Source organism: Tubulanus polymorphus, chromosome 6 (genome assembly GCF_964204645.1).
Source record: "Tubulanus polymorphus chromosome 6, tnTubPoly1.2, whole genome shotgun sequence".
Lineage (NCBI taxonomy): Eukaryota > Metazoa > Nemertea > Palaeonemertea > Tubulaniformes > Tubulanidae > Tubulanus > Tubulanus polymorphus.
The window spans coordinates 14,706,507-14,721,785 of NC_134030.1; the positions used below are offsets into that span (position 1 = coordinate 14,706,507).

General features: G+C 30.1%; 1 protein-coding gene across 1 annotated transcript; it reads left to right on the plus strand.

Annotated features, from left to right (window-relative positions):
- The first annotated feature begins 4,577 nt into the window (after positions 1 to 4,577).
- LOC141907766 (uncharacterized) lies at positions 4,578 to 8,279 on the plus strand. The gene has a single exon (XM_074797508.1). The coding sequence runs from the start codon at positions 4,578 to 4,580 to the stop codon at positions 8,277 to 8,279; it is 3,702 nt and encodes a 1,233-aa protein (XP_074653609.1).
- The last annotated feature ends 7,000 nt before the right edge of the window (positions 8,280 to 15,279 follow it).

Consider the following 15,279-nt stretch of genomic DNA (forward strand, 5'->3'; position numbering starts at 1 on the left):
TTCAACCTTTGATATGAACCCCTATTATCCTATTAATTATCCTACTATCCCTATTAAAATATTCATGTTTTAAAAGTGAGAGTAAAATGTTAACAGAATAATCTAGAAAATAAGATCAAATATAGATTTCGAATGATAAAATATAATTTTTAACATAAAAAGTAACGAGTATTAACGAGTAAAATAATTCATATTTAAAACATTGAATATTTATATTTATATGCGTTAGATTCTTATTTTTAAACATAAAAAGTGTGAGTAATTAACAAGTGAAATAATTCATATTTAAAACAGCGAATATTTATATTTGAATAACTTCTAAAATCAATTCTAATAAAAGATTTGATATTAAAATGGAGAGTACCGAACAAGTGCACAGTGAGAACAACAAATCGTTTCTAGATAGAATAAAAGATATCACAAATGCTAAATCTGTAGATTATAGATTTAAGAAGTTAAATGAACTAACAATTCATAAGAAATATCTAATTACAAATATTGATACAGTTACTAACAAATATGGAGATGAATTAGTTATTCACTTAGAATATGAAGGATTGAAAGGAAATACATATAAATTCAGAACATATTTACCAGATAGATTTCATAGATTATCTAGTGAAGATTTAGAAGAATTATGTTCAGGTGATTTCTATTTCATATATAAAGGTAAGAATGAAAAAGGGCACCATGAAATAGATTTCGAATAAAATATGTAAAATCAATTTTAATAAAAAATTTGATATTAAAATGGAAGCAAATAAGTACTACTGTTCAACATCTAAAATTGATATAGATAAATCTCAAAAAGCAAGACATAATAAAACTAAAACACACTTAGAAAATAAATTAAAGTTAGAATATAGAGATGATATATTAGAAACTAAATTAGATGAATTAAAGAATGAAAAAGAAATATATAAATGTGATACATGTAATCAATTCAGCGACAAAAGATATTATAAAGAACATTTAAAATCTAAAAGTCATATTAGAAATATTAATAATGATATTTTAGGTGAAAAATATTTTGATAAAGATATTGATAAGAAACAGAAGACAATTAAAAGAATAAAAGATAAATTAAACAATAAAAGACCATACATGGAAGATGTAAGAAATTATATTTATTCATTAGATAGGCCTAATAAAAAAGAAATAGAAATAACCGAAGCATTCAAAAGTGATATTGGACCAGCTGCAATTGAATTTAAATTTCATAAAGGCAAAACTTTAGAAGAAAATAAAAAGCATTTAGAAAATATGAAAAAAATTATAAGAATAATTACTGATGTTGAATACCCTAAAATTAGTATATCTTCTAAAGTTAAATTTATAAAATCTGAAGATAAACCAATATATAATATAAATTTTCATTCACAACATATTATATCTAAACAACATATAGATGATAGATTAAATAAATGTTATAATGAAATAAAAAGTAAAATAGAAGAGAAATATTTTGAAGGATCAGGTTAAATATTTGATGAAATAATATTTATGACATTACATGTTTATAACACAAAATATAATAAGTTAACTAAATCGAAACCAATTGACGAAAATAATTTATCATATTATAAAGATGATAATATAAATGGATCAAGTTATATCAAATTACCATTTAAAACTAATGCTGTAATAAATGTACAAAATTCTGATGATAAATGTTTTCTATGGACAATTATAAGTTGCTTACACCCAACAGAAGATATTACACATAGTTTTAGATTAACAAATTATAAACCATTTGAAAATAATTATAAGATGGATAATTATCCTGTTAGAATTAAAAATATCCCAAAAATAGAAAGAGATAATAATATAAAGATAAATGTGTTTGATTTAGTCAAATTGCCAAAAACAAAAGGTAATAAAATTGAACATTTTACATTAGAACCTTTATACCTGTCAAAAGATTATGATTCAAATGGTGTTATAGATATATTATAGGCCTATTATGAAAATCATTATATGTGGATTAAACAAATAGATTTATTTTTTAGAACAGATGTAAGGAATAATTCCTGAAATTCTGCTTTATTGTATTCTGTATACTGTATTTGATATATTTCTATGGTTGTTATTTCATGGTTTCTGGTCATGGTAATTCTATAGCCTGAGAATTTGTATAGTTCAATAGATATATCAGATATTGAGATTTTTGGTCACTTGTTATATGGATTTAGACCTGTAAGGTTGTGTTGCTGTATTTGAGTAAAGGGTGAAGATTTAAATTGAAGGTTTAGACAGCCAAATATTACGGTAAATTGCTAATATAAAGATATTCTCTTATGTCAATAATTATACAAATTTATTTATGGTAAGTTTCTATTTGTTTGTAGTTAATCGTGCATCCGTGTTTGTGACGTCTGAAAATAAATGTCCTAATGATTTTTTGCCACGGAACATGAATCTTACGTATCGGTTGATCTTCACATTTTATTAACGTAATAATGGCTACAGCAGCAACTGGCCAACAAGATGTTAGGCCAAAAGAAACAAGAAATAGGTCGCTGACCGAAAAAGGTGTCGAATACCAGAAGGAGAATAAACTGAAAGATAGAAAAAGTCTCCTGAAGAAGCTGAACAACCTGTCTAGTACTCTTCTGTCAGTTATTGAGCACAGTGACTATGATGTTGTCCAGAATTCATACAAAGACTGGATCAAGACGTACGAGAATTTCTTGCAAGTTTCAGATGAGTACTGTCTTCTACTCAGTTCTAAAGAAAAAGAGAATTTGTCGGTCGAAAGTAACGAGATGAATACATACTTCAACCAAGTCAAAATGGCGGCTGAAAATACTTTGTCGGTACTCGCAAGATCGAAACGGTCTGCTGAATCCAGGAAGTCTGTTAGATCAAAAGCTAGTTCAGTACGCTCTGATTTGAGTAAGGGTAGCTCCATAATATCTGCTCGTTTGAAAGAAGAACAGAGAAAAGCAGAGCTTAATGTCTTGCTGAATAGTATGAAGAAAAAACAGACTCTTGAGCTTGAGAAATTGCGGCTGAAACAACAAGAAGAGTTTTTAGATTTGAATACGCAGCTGGAAGTTAGTGAAGCGAAGAGTAACGTGATTGAAACACTTTTAGATAGGGAATCGAATAAGTCAATGATTGATGATAAATCGTTCCTTCCTGAACCATTTCCTACATTTCTGAAAAATGAAATAGCTGAAAATGATGGTTCTTACAGACCTTTGAATCCACGTGCTACTACGTTCATGCCATCTGATGTCGGAAGCGTTGTTAATGCGGAACCAAGAGGTCTAGATTCGATTGTGAAGCATATCAAAAAGCCGTTTGTTGAAATAAAAAAATTTGACGGAAATCCTCTTGAATACCGGCGTTTCATCCGTCAGTTCAATTCTAGAATTGCTGAGAATACGGACGACGACGATGAACGGCTAAACTTTCTCGAACAATTCACAATTGGTGAGGCAAATAGAATTGTAACAGGTCTTAGCTATATTGGTTCAACACGAGGATACCAAGCTGTTCTTACAGAGTTTGAAGAACGATACGGTGACTCGGCGATCATTGCAAATGCTTTGTTAAAGAAAGCTATAAACTGGCCTATGATTAAGTCAGACAACAGTAAAGGCTTGGACGAATTCTCGATTTTCTTGTTAGAAGTAGAGAATGCTGTGAAAGATATAGATGCATTGAAACTTCTTGAGTACCCTGACAATCTGAGGAAGTTGGTGGGTAAATTACCATGGTCGCTTCAAGATAGATGGAGAACTATAGTACAGACAACGCGCTCTGCTGGTAATACTATAAATCTGAATACCTTAGTGAGTTTTGTACGGAAGGAGTCAAAAAAGGTGAACGACCCGATTTTTGGTAAAGATATGATGGCTGCTGCGTTAGATCAGAAGAAAGACAAAAAGTCTCTGCGAATATCACAGGGTAGCCGAAATACTGTTGCTGCACAGACGGGGAGCATTTCTCATACGAATCAACAAAACTCATTTAATCTTGCATTGAAGAAACCATGTATATACTGCGCTGGCGATCATGTATTAAATGATTGTAAAGACCTGTCTAATGTGGTCTTTGAAGAAAAAATATCTTTTCTTAAAAGAAAAGGCCTCTGTTGGGGTTGTCTCCGATCTGGACATCAGAAGAGAAATTGTAGATTGAAGATGAACTGTGATATATGTAAACGGTTGCATCCAAGTGTACTGCATGATGATTCTAGGTCACTTCCTGAAAACCCAGCAATTATGACACGAAGAGATCAGAATCAGAACACGATATCAGATGTAAAAGATGGAATTCCCTGTGGCGCCATAAATGATGGTGAAAAGAAGACAGATGGATTCTGTACTATGGCTATACTTCCAGTTAGAGTGAAAGTGAAGGGAAGAATTCCAGAAGTGATAACTTTCGCCTTCCTAGATCCTGGAAGTAGTATTTCTTTTTGTACTTCGTCGTTGTTGAAGCAGATCGGCGGTATTGGCAAGAAAGTGAGATTGAATCTCGACACTATGGCGAGGTCTACAATGCTTGATACTCAGATTGTTCATTGTTAAGAAGTCAGAGGTTTGGAAACTGAAGACGTAGTTTTCATGCCTGCTGTTTATACTACAGAGCAGATGCCAGTTTCACCACTGCATGTGCCAACAGAAGATGACATCCGTAAATGGTCGCACATGAGTGATGTTAAATTGCCTAAGATAGATGCAGAAATTGGTCTGTTGATTGGCAATAATATTGCGGATGCATACACACCGTTCGAGTTACGGACAGGCCCTGCTGGATCACCACATGCTTCCAGAACCAGACTAGGATGGGTCGCCTGGAATGTTATTAGATCTGGTGATGAAGACGATGATATAGTTACCGACACTGTTGACAAAATCAGCTGTGCTGTGAGTTCTCTTGATCAATTGGTTCAGGAAGCTATAGATTTTGACTTTCCTGAGCGAATTGCTGAAGATAAAAAACAATGGTCAGTTGAAGATCATAAATTTATGACGATGATGGAGTCCAATGTAAAAATAGAGAATGGACAGTACCAATTACCAATGCCATGGCGTGACAAGAATTTGAGGTTTCCCAATAATATTCGGCATGCTGAGAAACGACTGTCAAATCTGAAAAATAAGCTGTTGAAAAATGACAAGTTTCGACATGACTATAATGTCTTTATGGACAATATATTGGCTAAAGGCTACGCGGAACAGGTTCCTAATGAAGATTTACGTTTGGAAAATGGTCGTATATGGTATATACCTCATCACGGGGTATATCACCCCAAAAAACCTGAAAAAGTCCGTGTCGTTTTCGATTGTCCTGCACTTTATGGTGGAGTGTCTTTGAATTCTCAATTGTTACAAGGGCCAGATTTGACTAACACTTTGGTTGGTGTGTTGATACGTTTCAGACAAGAAAGAACCGCAATAATGGCAGATATAGAATCTATGTTTTATAGAGTAAGGGTTGCACCGGATGATAAAGACTGCTTGAGATTCTTATGGTGGCCGGATGGTGATTTGAACAAGAAAGCCATACCATTCCGTATGTTAGTTCACTTATTTGGGGCAATCTCATCCCCGAGTTGTTCTAACTGGGCTTTACGCCGGACAGCCACTGACAACGTTAGCAAGTATGAAGTAGAAGTTACCAATACAGTCTTGAAAAACTTCTATCTTGATGACTGTTTGAAGTCTCGTGTACAAGATGGTCAAAATCCAGAATTTGTGATGAGACTGATATCTCTGTGTAAAGAAGGGGGCTTTCGACTCACCAAGTTTGTAAGTAATGATCGTTTTGTAATTGAAAGTTTGCCAGAAGAAGAGCTTGCTAAATCTTGCAAGGAGTTGAAGAGTCTGGATTTTGGTTCGCCAACAGAAAGAGCATTGGGCGTCCACTGGAATATAGAGAACGACACTTATGGCTTCAGGATAACTTCTAAGCATCAACCAAATACACGCAGAGGGATTTTGTCAACGGTCAGCACAGTCTATGATCCTTTGGGTATTGCTGCCCCATATGTACTGCCGGTGAAAATTCTGCTACAGGACTTATGTAGAGAGAAGCTTTCATGGGGTGAAGAAATTCCTGAAAAATATCTGAAAGTTTGGGAGAAATGGCAGGAAGGTTTACCTGGCCTTGAAGAGTTGGCTATATCACGATGCTTCAAACCTCATGGTTCTTCGAAATCTTGTCAGCTGCATCATTTTGCGGACGCAAGTAATGTTGGGTACGGCACTGTATCATATTTGCGCCTTGAAGATGAAAATGGTCAAGTACATTGTTGTTTTATATTTGCTAAAAGCAGAGTAGCTCCTTTGAAGAAAATGACAGTTCCTAGGATGGAATTAGCTGCAGCTGCATTACTGATTAAGATGAATAAGATGATGTTGGAAGAATTGGAGTACAGTGTTTCAAATGTATATTTTTGGAGCGACAGCACTGCAGTACTGAAATATATTGCTAATGAGACTGCTCGTTATCACACTTTCGTAGCGAATAGAGTGAATTTAATTAGAGATGGTTCAAGTATTCAGCAGTGGAAGTTTGTAGATGGTCATCTGAACCCAGCAGATTATGCGTCTAGGGGTTTGTCACTGGATTGTATAGAACAAAACTCAGTAGTATGGTTACACGGCCCGGAGTTCCTTTGGAAGCCAATATCTGAGTGGCCATGTCAACACGGTGTTTTACGGTCCCTGAGTGATGATGATGTTGAGTTGAAGAAGACTTCTAATGCTGTACTTTCGGTTTCTGATGATGATCCTATAAAACATCTATTTAACTACTACTCAAGCTGGCATAGACTCAAACGTGCCGTTGCATGGTTTTTAAGGTTGAAAGATTGTTTGCTGTTGAGAGTAAGTAAACGTCTTTCTGGTGAAAACGCTAATGCTGAACGATTGAATACCAATAAGCTGAGTACTGATGATCTTCAAAAAGCCGAGCTGGCAATTATTAAATGCGTACAGGAAGATTATTTCAGGAAAGAATTAGTGATTCTCCGTTCAAATGATAGAAAGTTGATTCCCAGAGGTAGTCAATTGTATCAACTAGATCCTGTTTTAGAAGACGATATAATCCGTGTTGGTGGTCGGCTGAGAAAAGCATATTTTCTTGAATATGAACAACGACATCCGGTTGTATTGCCTAGATGTTCTCATGTGTCGAAATTGATATTGTTGAGTGTTCATGCATCGGTCGGGCATCTTGGTAAAAACTCAATGTTAGCCCGATTGCGCGAGCGTTACTGGATTTTAAGGGCTAATCAACTGGTTAAGGATATAACGAGGAAATGTGTTTTATGTAAAAAGTACCGTGGTCAAGTTTGTAATCAGAAGATGGCAGATCTTCCTCAAGAGCGATTGTTGCCTGACAATCCGCCATTTACTAATACGGGAACAGATTACTTTGGCCCGTTTGAGGTAAAACGGGGTCGTTGTATTGAGAAGCGTTATGGTGTTATCTTCACCTGCCTGGTAACTAGGGCTGTTCATTTGGAGGTCTCGCCTACTCTGGCCACATCTGGTTGTATTAACGCTTATCGCAGATTTATCGCACGACGTGGAAATGTACGTCTAATTCGATCTGATAATGGAACCAATTTTGTTGGAACCAATCGAGAGCTACAGAGGAATATTGATTGTTGGAATAAGGACCAAATCCATGATTTCTTATTGCAGAACAATGTCAAGTGGATTTTTAATCCTCCAGGTGCGAGTCACTTTGGAGGTGTATGGGAACGCCTCATTCGTTCCGTCCGTAAAATCTTGTTTTCATTGATGAAAGAACAAGGTTCAAATCTAAATGATGATAATTTATCCACATTGTTCTGTGAGGTCGAGTCGATTTTGAATAGTCGACCTATATCTACGTTATCAAATGATCCAAATGATCTACAACCTTTAACCCCGAATCACCTATTACTGTTACACAAAGGATCTACTTTTCCCCCCGGACTATTTGACAAATCCGATTTATATACTCGACGTCGTTGGAGGCAAGTTCAGCATATTGCGAATGTTTTCTGGAAGCGGTGGACATCTGAGTATTTGCATCTCCTGCAGATTCGCAGTAAATGGAATACTGCGAAACGAAACGTATGTGTTGGAGATATTGTCTTCATCGTCGATGGATCCATCCGTAACTCGTGGACTCTATCGCGTATTTCAGAAGTCCATCGTGATCGAAAAGGTTTTGTTCGTTCGGCTTCAGTAAGAACGGCAAAGGGTACTATTTTTCAGCGTCCTATTGATAAGCTGTGCGTTCTCGTCGAAAATGAAATTAAACTTTAGATTCTCTTTGTTACTTTAGATTCATCGTGCTTAACAGTCAAGAATAGGTTTTTGTTTTTGGACATTATCGTTATTATGTTAATTGAGTTTCTCAATTAGGGGGCGGGTATGTAAGGAATAATTCCTGAAATTCTGCTTTATTGTATTCTGTATACTGTATTTGATATATTTCTATGGTTGTTATTTCATGGTTTCTGGTCATGGTAATTCTATAGCCTGAGAATTTGTATAGTTCAATAGATATATCAGATATTGAGATTTTTGGTCACTTGTTATATGGATTTAGACCTGTAAGGTTGTGTTGCTGTATTTGAGTAAAGGGTGAAGATTTAAATTGAAGGTTTAGACAGCCAAATATTACGGTAAATTGCTAATATAAAGATATTCTCTTATGTCAATAATTATACAAATTTATTTATGGTAATTTTCTATTTGTTTGTAGTTAATCGTGCATCCGTGTTTGTGACGTCTGAAAATAAATGTCCTAATGATTTTTTGCCACGGAACATGAATCTTACGTATCGGTTGATCTTCACAACAGATAATAATCACAATAAAATATATCTATGTAGAAAATGTATAACTAAACTCAGTAATGAAAAGGCATTATTAAATCATAAACAATTATGTGAAAATCATGATTATTGTAAAATAGCTTTACCAAATGAAAAGGAAAAAGTATTAGAATTCAAAAATATGATTTCAAGAATAAAGTACCATTTGTAATATATGGAGATTTTGAATCACTCAATAAAGAATTAACTGATCAAGATAGAAAAGAAATATATTATAAAAGAAAGAAATTAAATTCTAATGAAAATGATGTAATTGATTATTCAGATCCTCTAATAACAAATACAATTAAAAAGATTCATCAATCAGCTGCAGCTTTTGGATTATATATAAAATCTGATTATCCAGAACTAATCAAAAGTGAATATTATCATTATAGAAATGAAAATGTTATCAATCATTTTTGTGACTTATTAATTGAGTATGAAATAAAATTTAATAAAAAGTTAAATGAAAATAAAGAAATAATTATGACAGAAGAAGATAAAGAAGAATTTGAGTTTGCTGATAAATGTTATTATTGTGAAAAGATATTCAATATATAGAACATATGAAACAATTTCGGGCAAATAATCCAGAACATAATAAAGCGTATAATAACAATTATCAAAAAAAAGATATCAAACAGATTATAATTACAAATGTCGCGAAACTCATAAAAATGAAAAATAATTCTCACACGCTCGAATTTATTTTTCATTTTTTATGAGTATAACTCCTAATTCAAGTAGAAATTGTTATTATTTTCATGTTTTTCATTTTTACGAGCTCGACCGTTCGACCTTTGGTATAGAACAACTAAACCCCTATTACTGACTTGATATTCGAAAATGTAATGACACCAGTAGAAATCAATGTCATTATTTTTGCTCACTCAACCATTTAACCTTTAGTATAGAACAACTTAACCCCTATTACTCTTAAAATATTTATATATATGAATAACATTTTAATTGACAGATTATTCAATATAAAAGTGTTAGTAAAGTGTGAGCTCTTATAGAATAGATATATAGATATATTTTAAACATTATTTCAATATTTATATTTGTATGAGTTAGATTTTTAAACATTAAAAGTGTGATTGAAATAATACATGATATAAATCATTGAACTTCTAAAATCAATTTGAAAAAAAAATTTAGTATTAAAATGGAAGCAAATAAGTACTACTGTCCAACATGTAATATCAATATAGATAAATCCCAAAAATCAAGACACAATAAAACTAAAACACATTTAGAGAATAAATTGAAACTAGAATATAAAGATGATATATTAGAAACTAAATTAGATGAATTAAAGAATGAAAAAGAAACATATGAATGTGATACATGTAATCAATCATTCAGTGATAAAAGATATTATAATGAACATTTAAAATCTAAAAGTCATATTAGAAACATGAACAATGATATTTTAGGTGAGGATTATTTTGATAATGATAACGATAAGAAACATAGACAATTAAAAGAATAAGAAATGAATTAAACAATAAAAGACCATACATGGAAGATGTAAGAAATTATATTAATTCATTAGATAATAGAAAAGATATAGAGATAACCGAAGCATTTAAAAGTGATATTGGCCCAGCAGCTATTGAGTTTAAATTTCATAAAGGAAAAACATTAGAAGAAAATAAAAAACATTTAGAAAATATGAAAAATATTATAAAAATAATTACAGATGTTAAATACCCTAAAATAAGTATATCAGTTAAAGTAAAGTTTATAAAATCTGAAGATAAACCAATATATAATATAAATTCTCATTCGCAACATATTATATCTAAACAACATATAGATGATAAATTAGATAAATGTTATAATGAAATAAAAACTAAAATAGAAGAGAAACATTTTGAAGGATCTGGTTTAATATTTGATGAAATAATATTTATGACTTTACATGTGTATAACACAAAATATAATAAGTTAACTAAATCAAAACCAATTGATGATAATAATTTATCATATTATAAAGAACCAGATATTGAAGCATCGAGTTATATTAAACTACCACTTAAAACTAATGCTGTAATAAATGTACAAAATTTTGATGATAAATGTTTTCTATGGACAATTATAAGTTGCTTACATCCAACAGAAGATATTACACATAGTTTTAGATTAACTCATTATAAACCATTTGAAAATAATTATAAGATAGATAAGTATCCTGTTAGAATTAAAAACATCCAAAAAATAGAAAGAGATAATAATATAAAGATAAATGTGTTTGATTTACTCAAATTACCAAATACAAAAGGTAACAATATAAAACATTATACATTAGAACCTTTATATCTATCAAAAGATTATGATTCAAACGATGTTATAGATATATTATATTATGAGAATCATTATGTGTGGATTAAAAGAATTGATTTATTTTTTAAATCAGAAAATGATTTTGATAATAAAATATATCTATGTAGAAAATGTTTACATAAATTGAGAACTGAAAATGCATTATCAAATCATAAACAATTATGTGAAAATCATGATTATTGTAAATTAATTTTACCAAATGAAAAGGATAAAATATTAGAATTCAAAAAATATGATTACAAAAATAAAGTACCATTTGTAATATATGGAGATTTTGAATCATTAAATAAAGAATTAACTGATCAAGATAGAAAAGAAATATATTATAAAAGAAAGAAATTAAATTCTAATGAAAATGATTTTTCAGATGAACCACCAAAAACAAATACTATTAAAAAGATTCATCAATCAGCTGCAGCTTTTGGATTATATATAAAATCTGATTATCCAGAACTAATTGAAAGTGAATATTATGATTATAGAAATGAAAATGTTATCAAACATTTTTGTGACTTATTAATTCAATATGAAATAAGATTTAGTAAATTATTGAATACAAATAAAGAAATTATAATGACAGAAGAAGATAAAGAAGAATTTGCGTTTTCAGGTAAATGTTATTATTGTGAAAAGATATTTAATTATAAAGATAAAAAAGTTAGAGACCATGATCATTTGAACGGAAAGTTTAGAGGCGCTGCGCATGAGAATTGTAACTTACAAGCTAAGAAAATTAACTTTGTACCAGTTATATTTCATAATCTATCAGGATATGATGCACATTTATTCATCAAACAGTTATGTCATAAAATAGAAGAAATTAATAATGAAATAGAAAGATTAAATTCAAATAGATCAAAAGATAAAATACCAACTTATAAATTTAAAATGTTAGCTAGAACATCTGAGAATTATATATCATTCCAATTTGGTTGCCTAAGATTTATAGATTCATATAGATTTTTAAATAGTTCATTAGATAACTTATCAAAATCATTAGTTGATGATGAATTAAAAATATTAAAGCAACACTATCCAAATAATGATGATTTCCAATTAATGAGATATAAAGGAGCGATTCCATATTCTTTCTATAAAAATCATAATGATTTCAAAATAACTGAACTTAAAAAGGAACAATTTTATGATGAATTAAAAAATGGACATGTTAAAGATGGAGTTTTTGAAAGAACGATTAATATATGGAATCATTTTAGAATAAAAAAACATGGTAAAAATTAGTAGATTTGTATCTAAAATCTGATGTTTTATTATTATCGGATATATTTGAAAGGTTTAGAGATGTAAACCTAAAATATTTTAACATTGATCCTTGTCATTGTTATTCATCACCAGGTTTAACATGGGATTGTGGATTAAAATTTACAGATATAAAAATGGATTTGTTAACAAATATAGATCAATTACTATTATTTGAAAAATCTTTAAGAGGAGGAGTTTCAGGTGTATTAGGCGACAGATATTTCAATGTAAATGATAACCCTGGATATAAGTTATTATATATAGATGCAAATAATCTATATGGTTGGGCAATGATGGAACCTCAACCTTATGGAGTATTTGAAATAAGTGAAGTTTTACAACATGAAAATAATGATAAATTTGATTGGAAGAAAAGAATTCTAGATGTTGCAGATGATTCAGATACTGGTTACCTCTTTGTTGTAGATTTAGAATATCCTGAACATATAAAATTTGAATCTAGAAATCTAGCATACTGTCCCGAACATAAAACTGTAACTCATGAAGAACTATCAAATTATCAAGAAAGAATTAAACCCGAAAATCATATTCATACAGAAAAAGTAATGCTAACTCAAGAAGATAAATATAATTATGTAGTACATTATAGAATGTTGAAGTTTTATCTAAAACAAGGAATGATTCTAAAAAAGTACATAGATATATTTCATTTAGTCAATCTAAGTGGTTAGCAAAATATATAGATTTTAACACCAAACAGAGAACTGAAGCTAAAACTGATTTCGAGAAAGATTTCTTCAAGTTAATGAATAATGTATTCTATGGTAAGACTTGTGAAAATATTAGAAATAGAAATGATATTGAGTTAGTTAGTAATCGTAAAAGGATAAGGCATTTACAATCATATCCTAAGTCTTTAGGTAAAAACTAATAACATAACAGATGATTTAAAAACATTAAAACATCATTTTGATTTTAGTAACTATCCTAAAGATCATGAATTGTTTAGCAATGATAATAAAATTCCTGGTAAATTCAAAGATGAATTAGGTGGTGAAGAAATGATTGAATTCATCGGTATTAGATCTAAAATGTATTCATATAAAACTAAAGAACATGAAGCTAAAAAGTTAAAAGGAATAACCAAAAGTGTAGTAGAAAAGAATATTCATTTCAAAGATTACATCAATTGTATATTCAATGAAGAAGTTAGAAAACATAAGATGAGATGTTTAAGATCTGAAAATCATGAAATGTTTATTGAAGAAATTGAAAAGATAAGTCTAAACCCATTTGATGATAAAAGATATATTTTAGATGATGGAATTCATACAGTTGCTTATGGTTGTAATTTAGATGAATACTTAAAATTTAAAAGAGAAGAAACAAAAGAGAAGGAAATGATGAATAGGATTATAACGTGTTAATCAAATTTTAATAAAAATATGTATTATAAATGGAGAGTAAACAAGCAAACAGTGAGAACAACAAATTATTTCTAGATAGAATAAAAGATACTTCAAATGTCAAATCAGTAGCTTATAAATTTAAGAAGTTAAAAGAATTAACAATCCATAAGAAATATCTAATTACAGATATTGTTACAGTTACTAACAAATATGGAGATAAATTAGTTATACACTTAGAATATGAAGGATTAAAAGGAAATACATATAAATTCAGAACATATTTACCAGATAGATTTCATAGATTATCAAGTGAAGATGTAGAAGAATTATGTTCTGGAGATTTCTATTTCGTATACAAAGGTAAGAATGAAAAGGGGCACCACGAAATAGATTTCGAATAAAATATGTAAAATAAATGGTAAAATTAAAAGAATACAGAATATTTGCAGATTATAGAAGACTTACAAATTATAAATCTCATAATTTACTAGTACAATTAGATAGAGAATTTAAGAATTGTGTTGATTTAAAATTAGTTAATATAAGTTTATGTAATTGTTTTTACAATGTATCGGATAAAACTATTGAACATAGTCTTTTTAATTCATGATAGAAATAAAAGTAAATGGTTTCATCTTTATCTTAAACCAGGATTATATAATTTAGATACATTAGCGCAGGAAATTAATAGAAGAGCTCGGTTGAAAATGGGTGCATCTGCTGGATTTGGATTAAGACTGATTAAAAGTGATAGCTCCGATAAAATAAGAATAAAATTGGGTAATGAAGATCAACATCAATTTCTAGTTAAGAAACCATTAGCTAGAATTTTAGGAATAACTCCAGATGTAGGGATACGGAATGCTGATGCTACACCAAACTTAATACCTTTTACACACTTTTATATTCATTGCAATTTAATTGATCCTACAAAAACATTCGAAGCAACTAAAGATATAACTTGTAATTCTGGTTTACTAAACATTTTACCATTGAAGAATGTTAAAGAATTTGGAACGAAAATAAATTATAATTTAGCCGAGTGTGATTTTAAACCATGCATTCCTAAATTTAATAATTTTAAATTAGAAATAAGAAATCATAATGGATACTTAATTGATTTGAATAACTTTCCTGTAATTTATGAATTAGTTATAAGATGTAGAGAGTAATTTTTTTCACTATATAAATGAATATAACTGTTGGACCGAGTATATGTTTTGGGTTTGATTTTAAACATGGTAAAGAAATAAGAATTAAACTAAATGATGTAATTACTGATATAAAAAGTAAATCATTTAACAATGCATCAATGATTAATAAAGAAAATTATAATATAGAAAAAGTAATTGATTTAATTAAAACGCCTTTAGAATATTATGGATTAAATGAAGATGGAATTATTGATGATATTAAAAACAAATTAACCAAAATATATGATAATCATAAAAGTAGTAATGA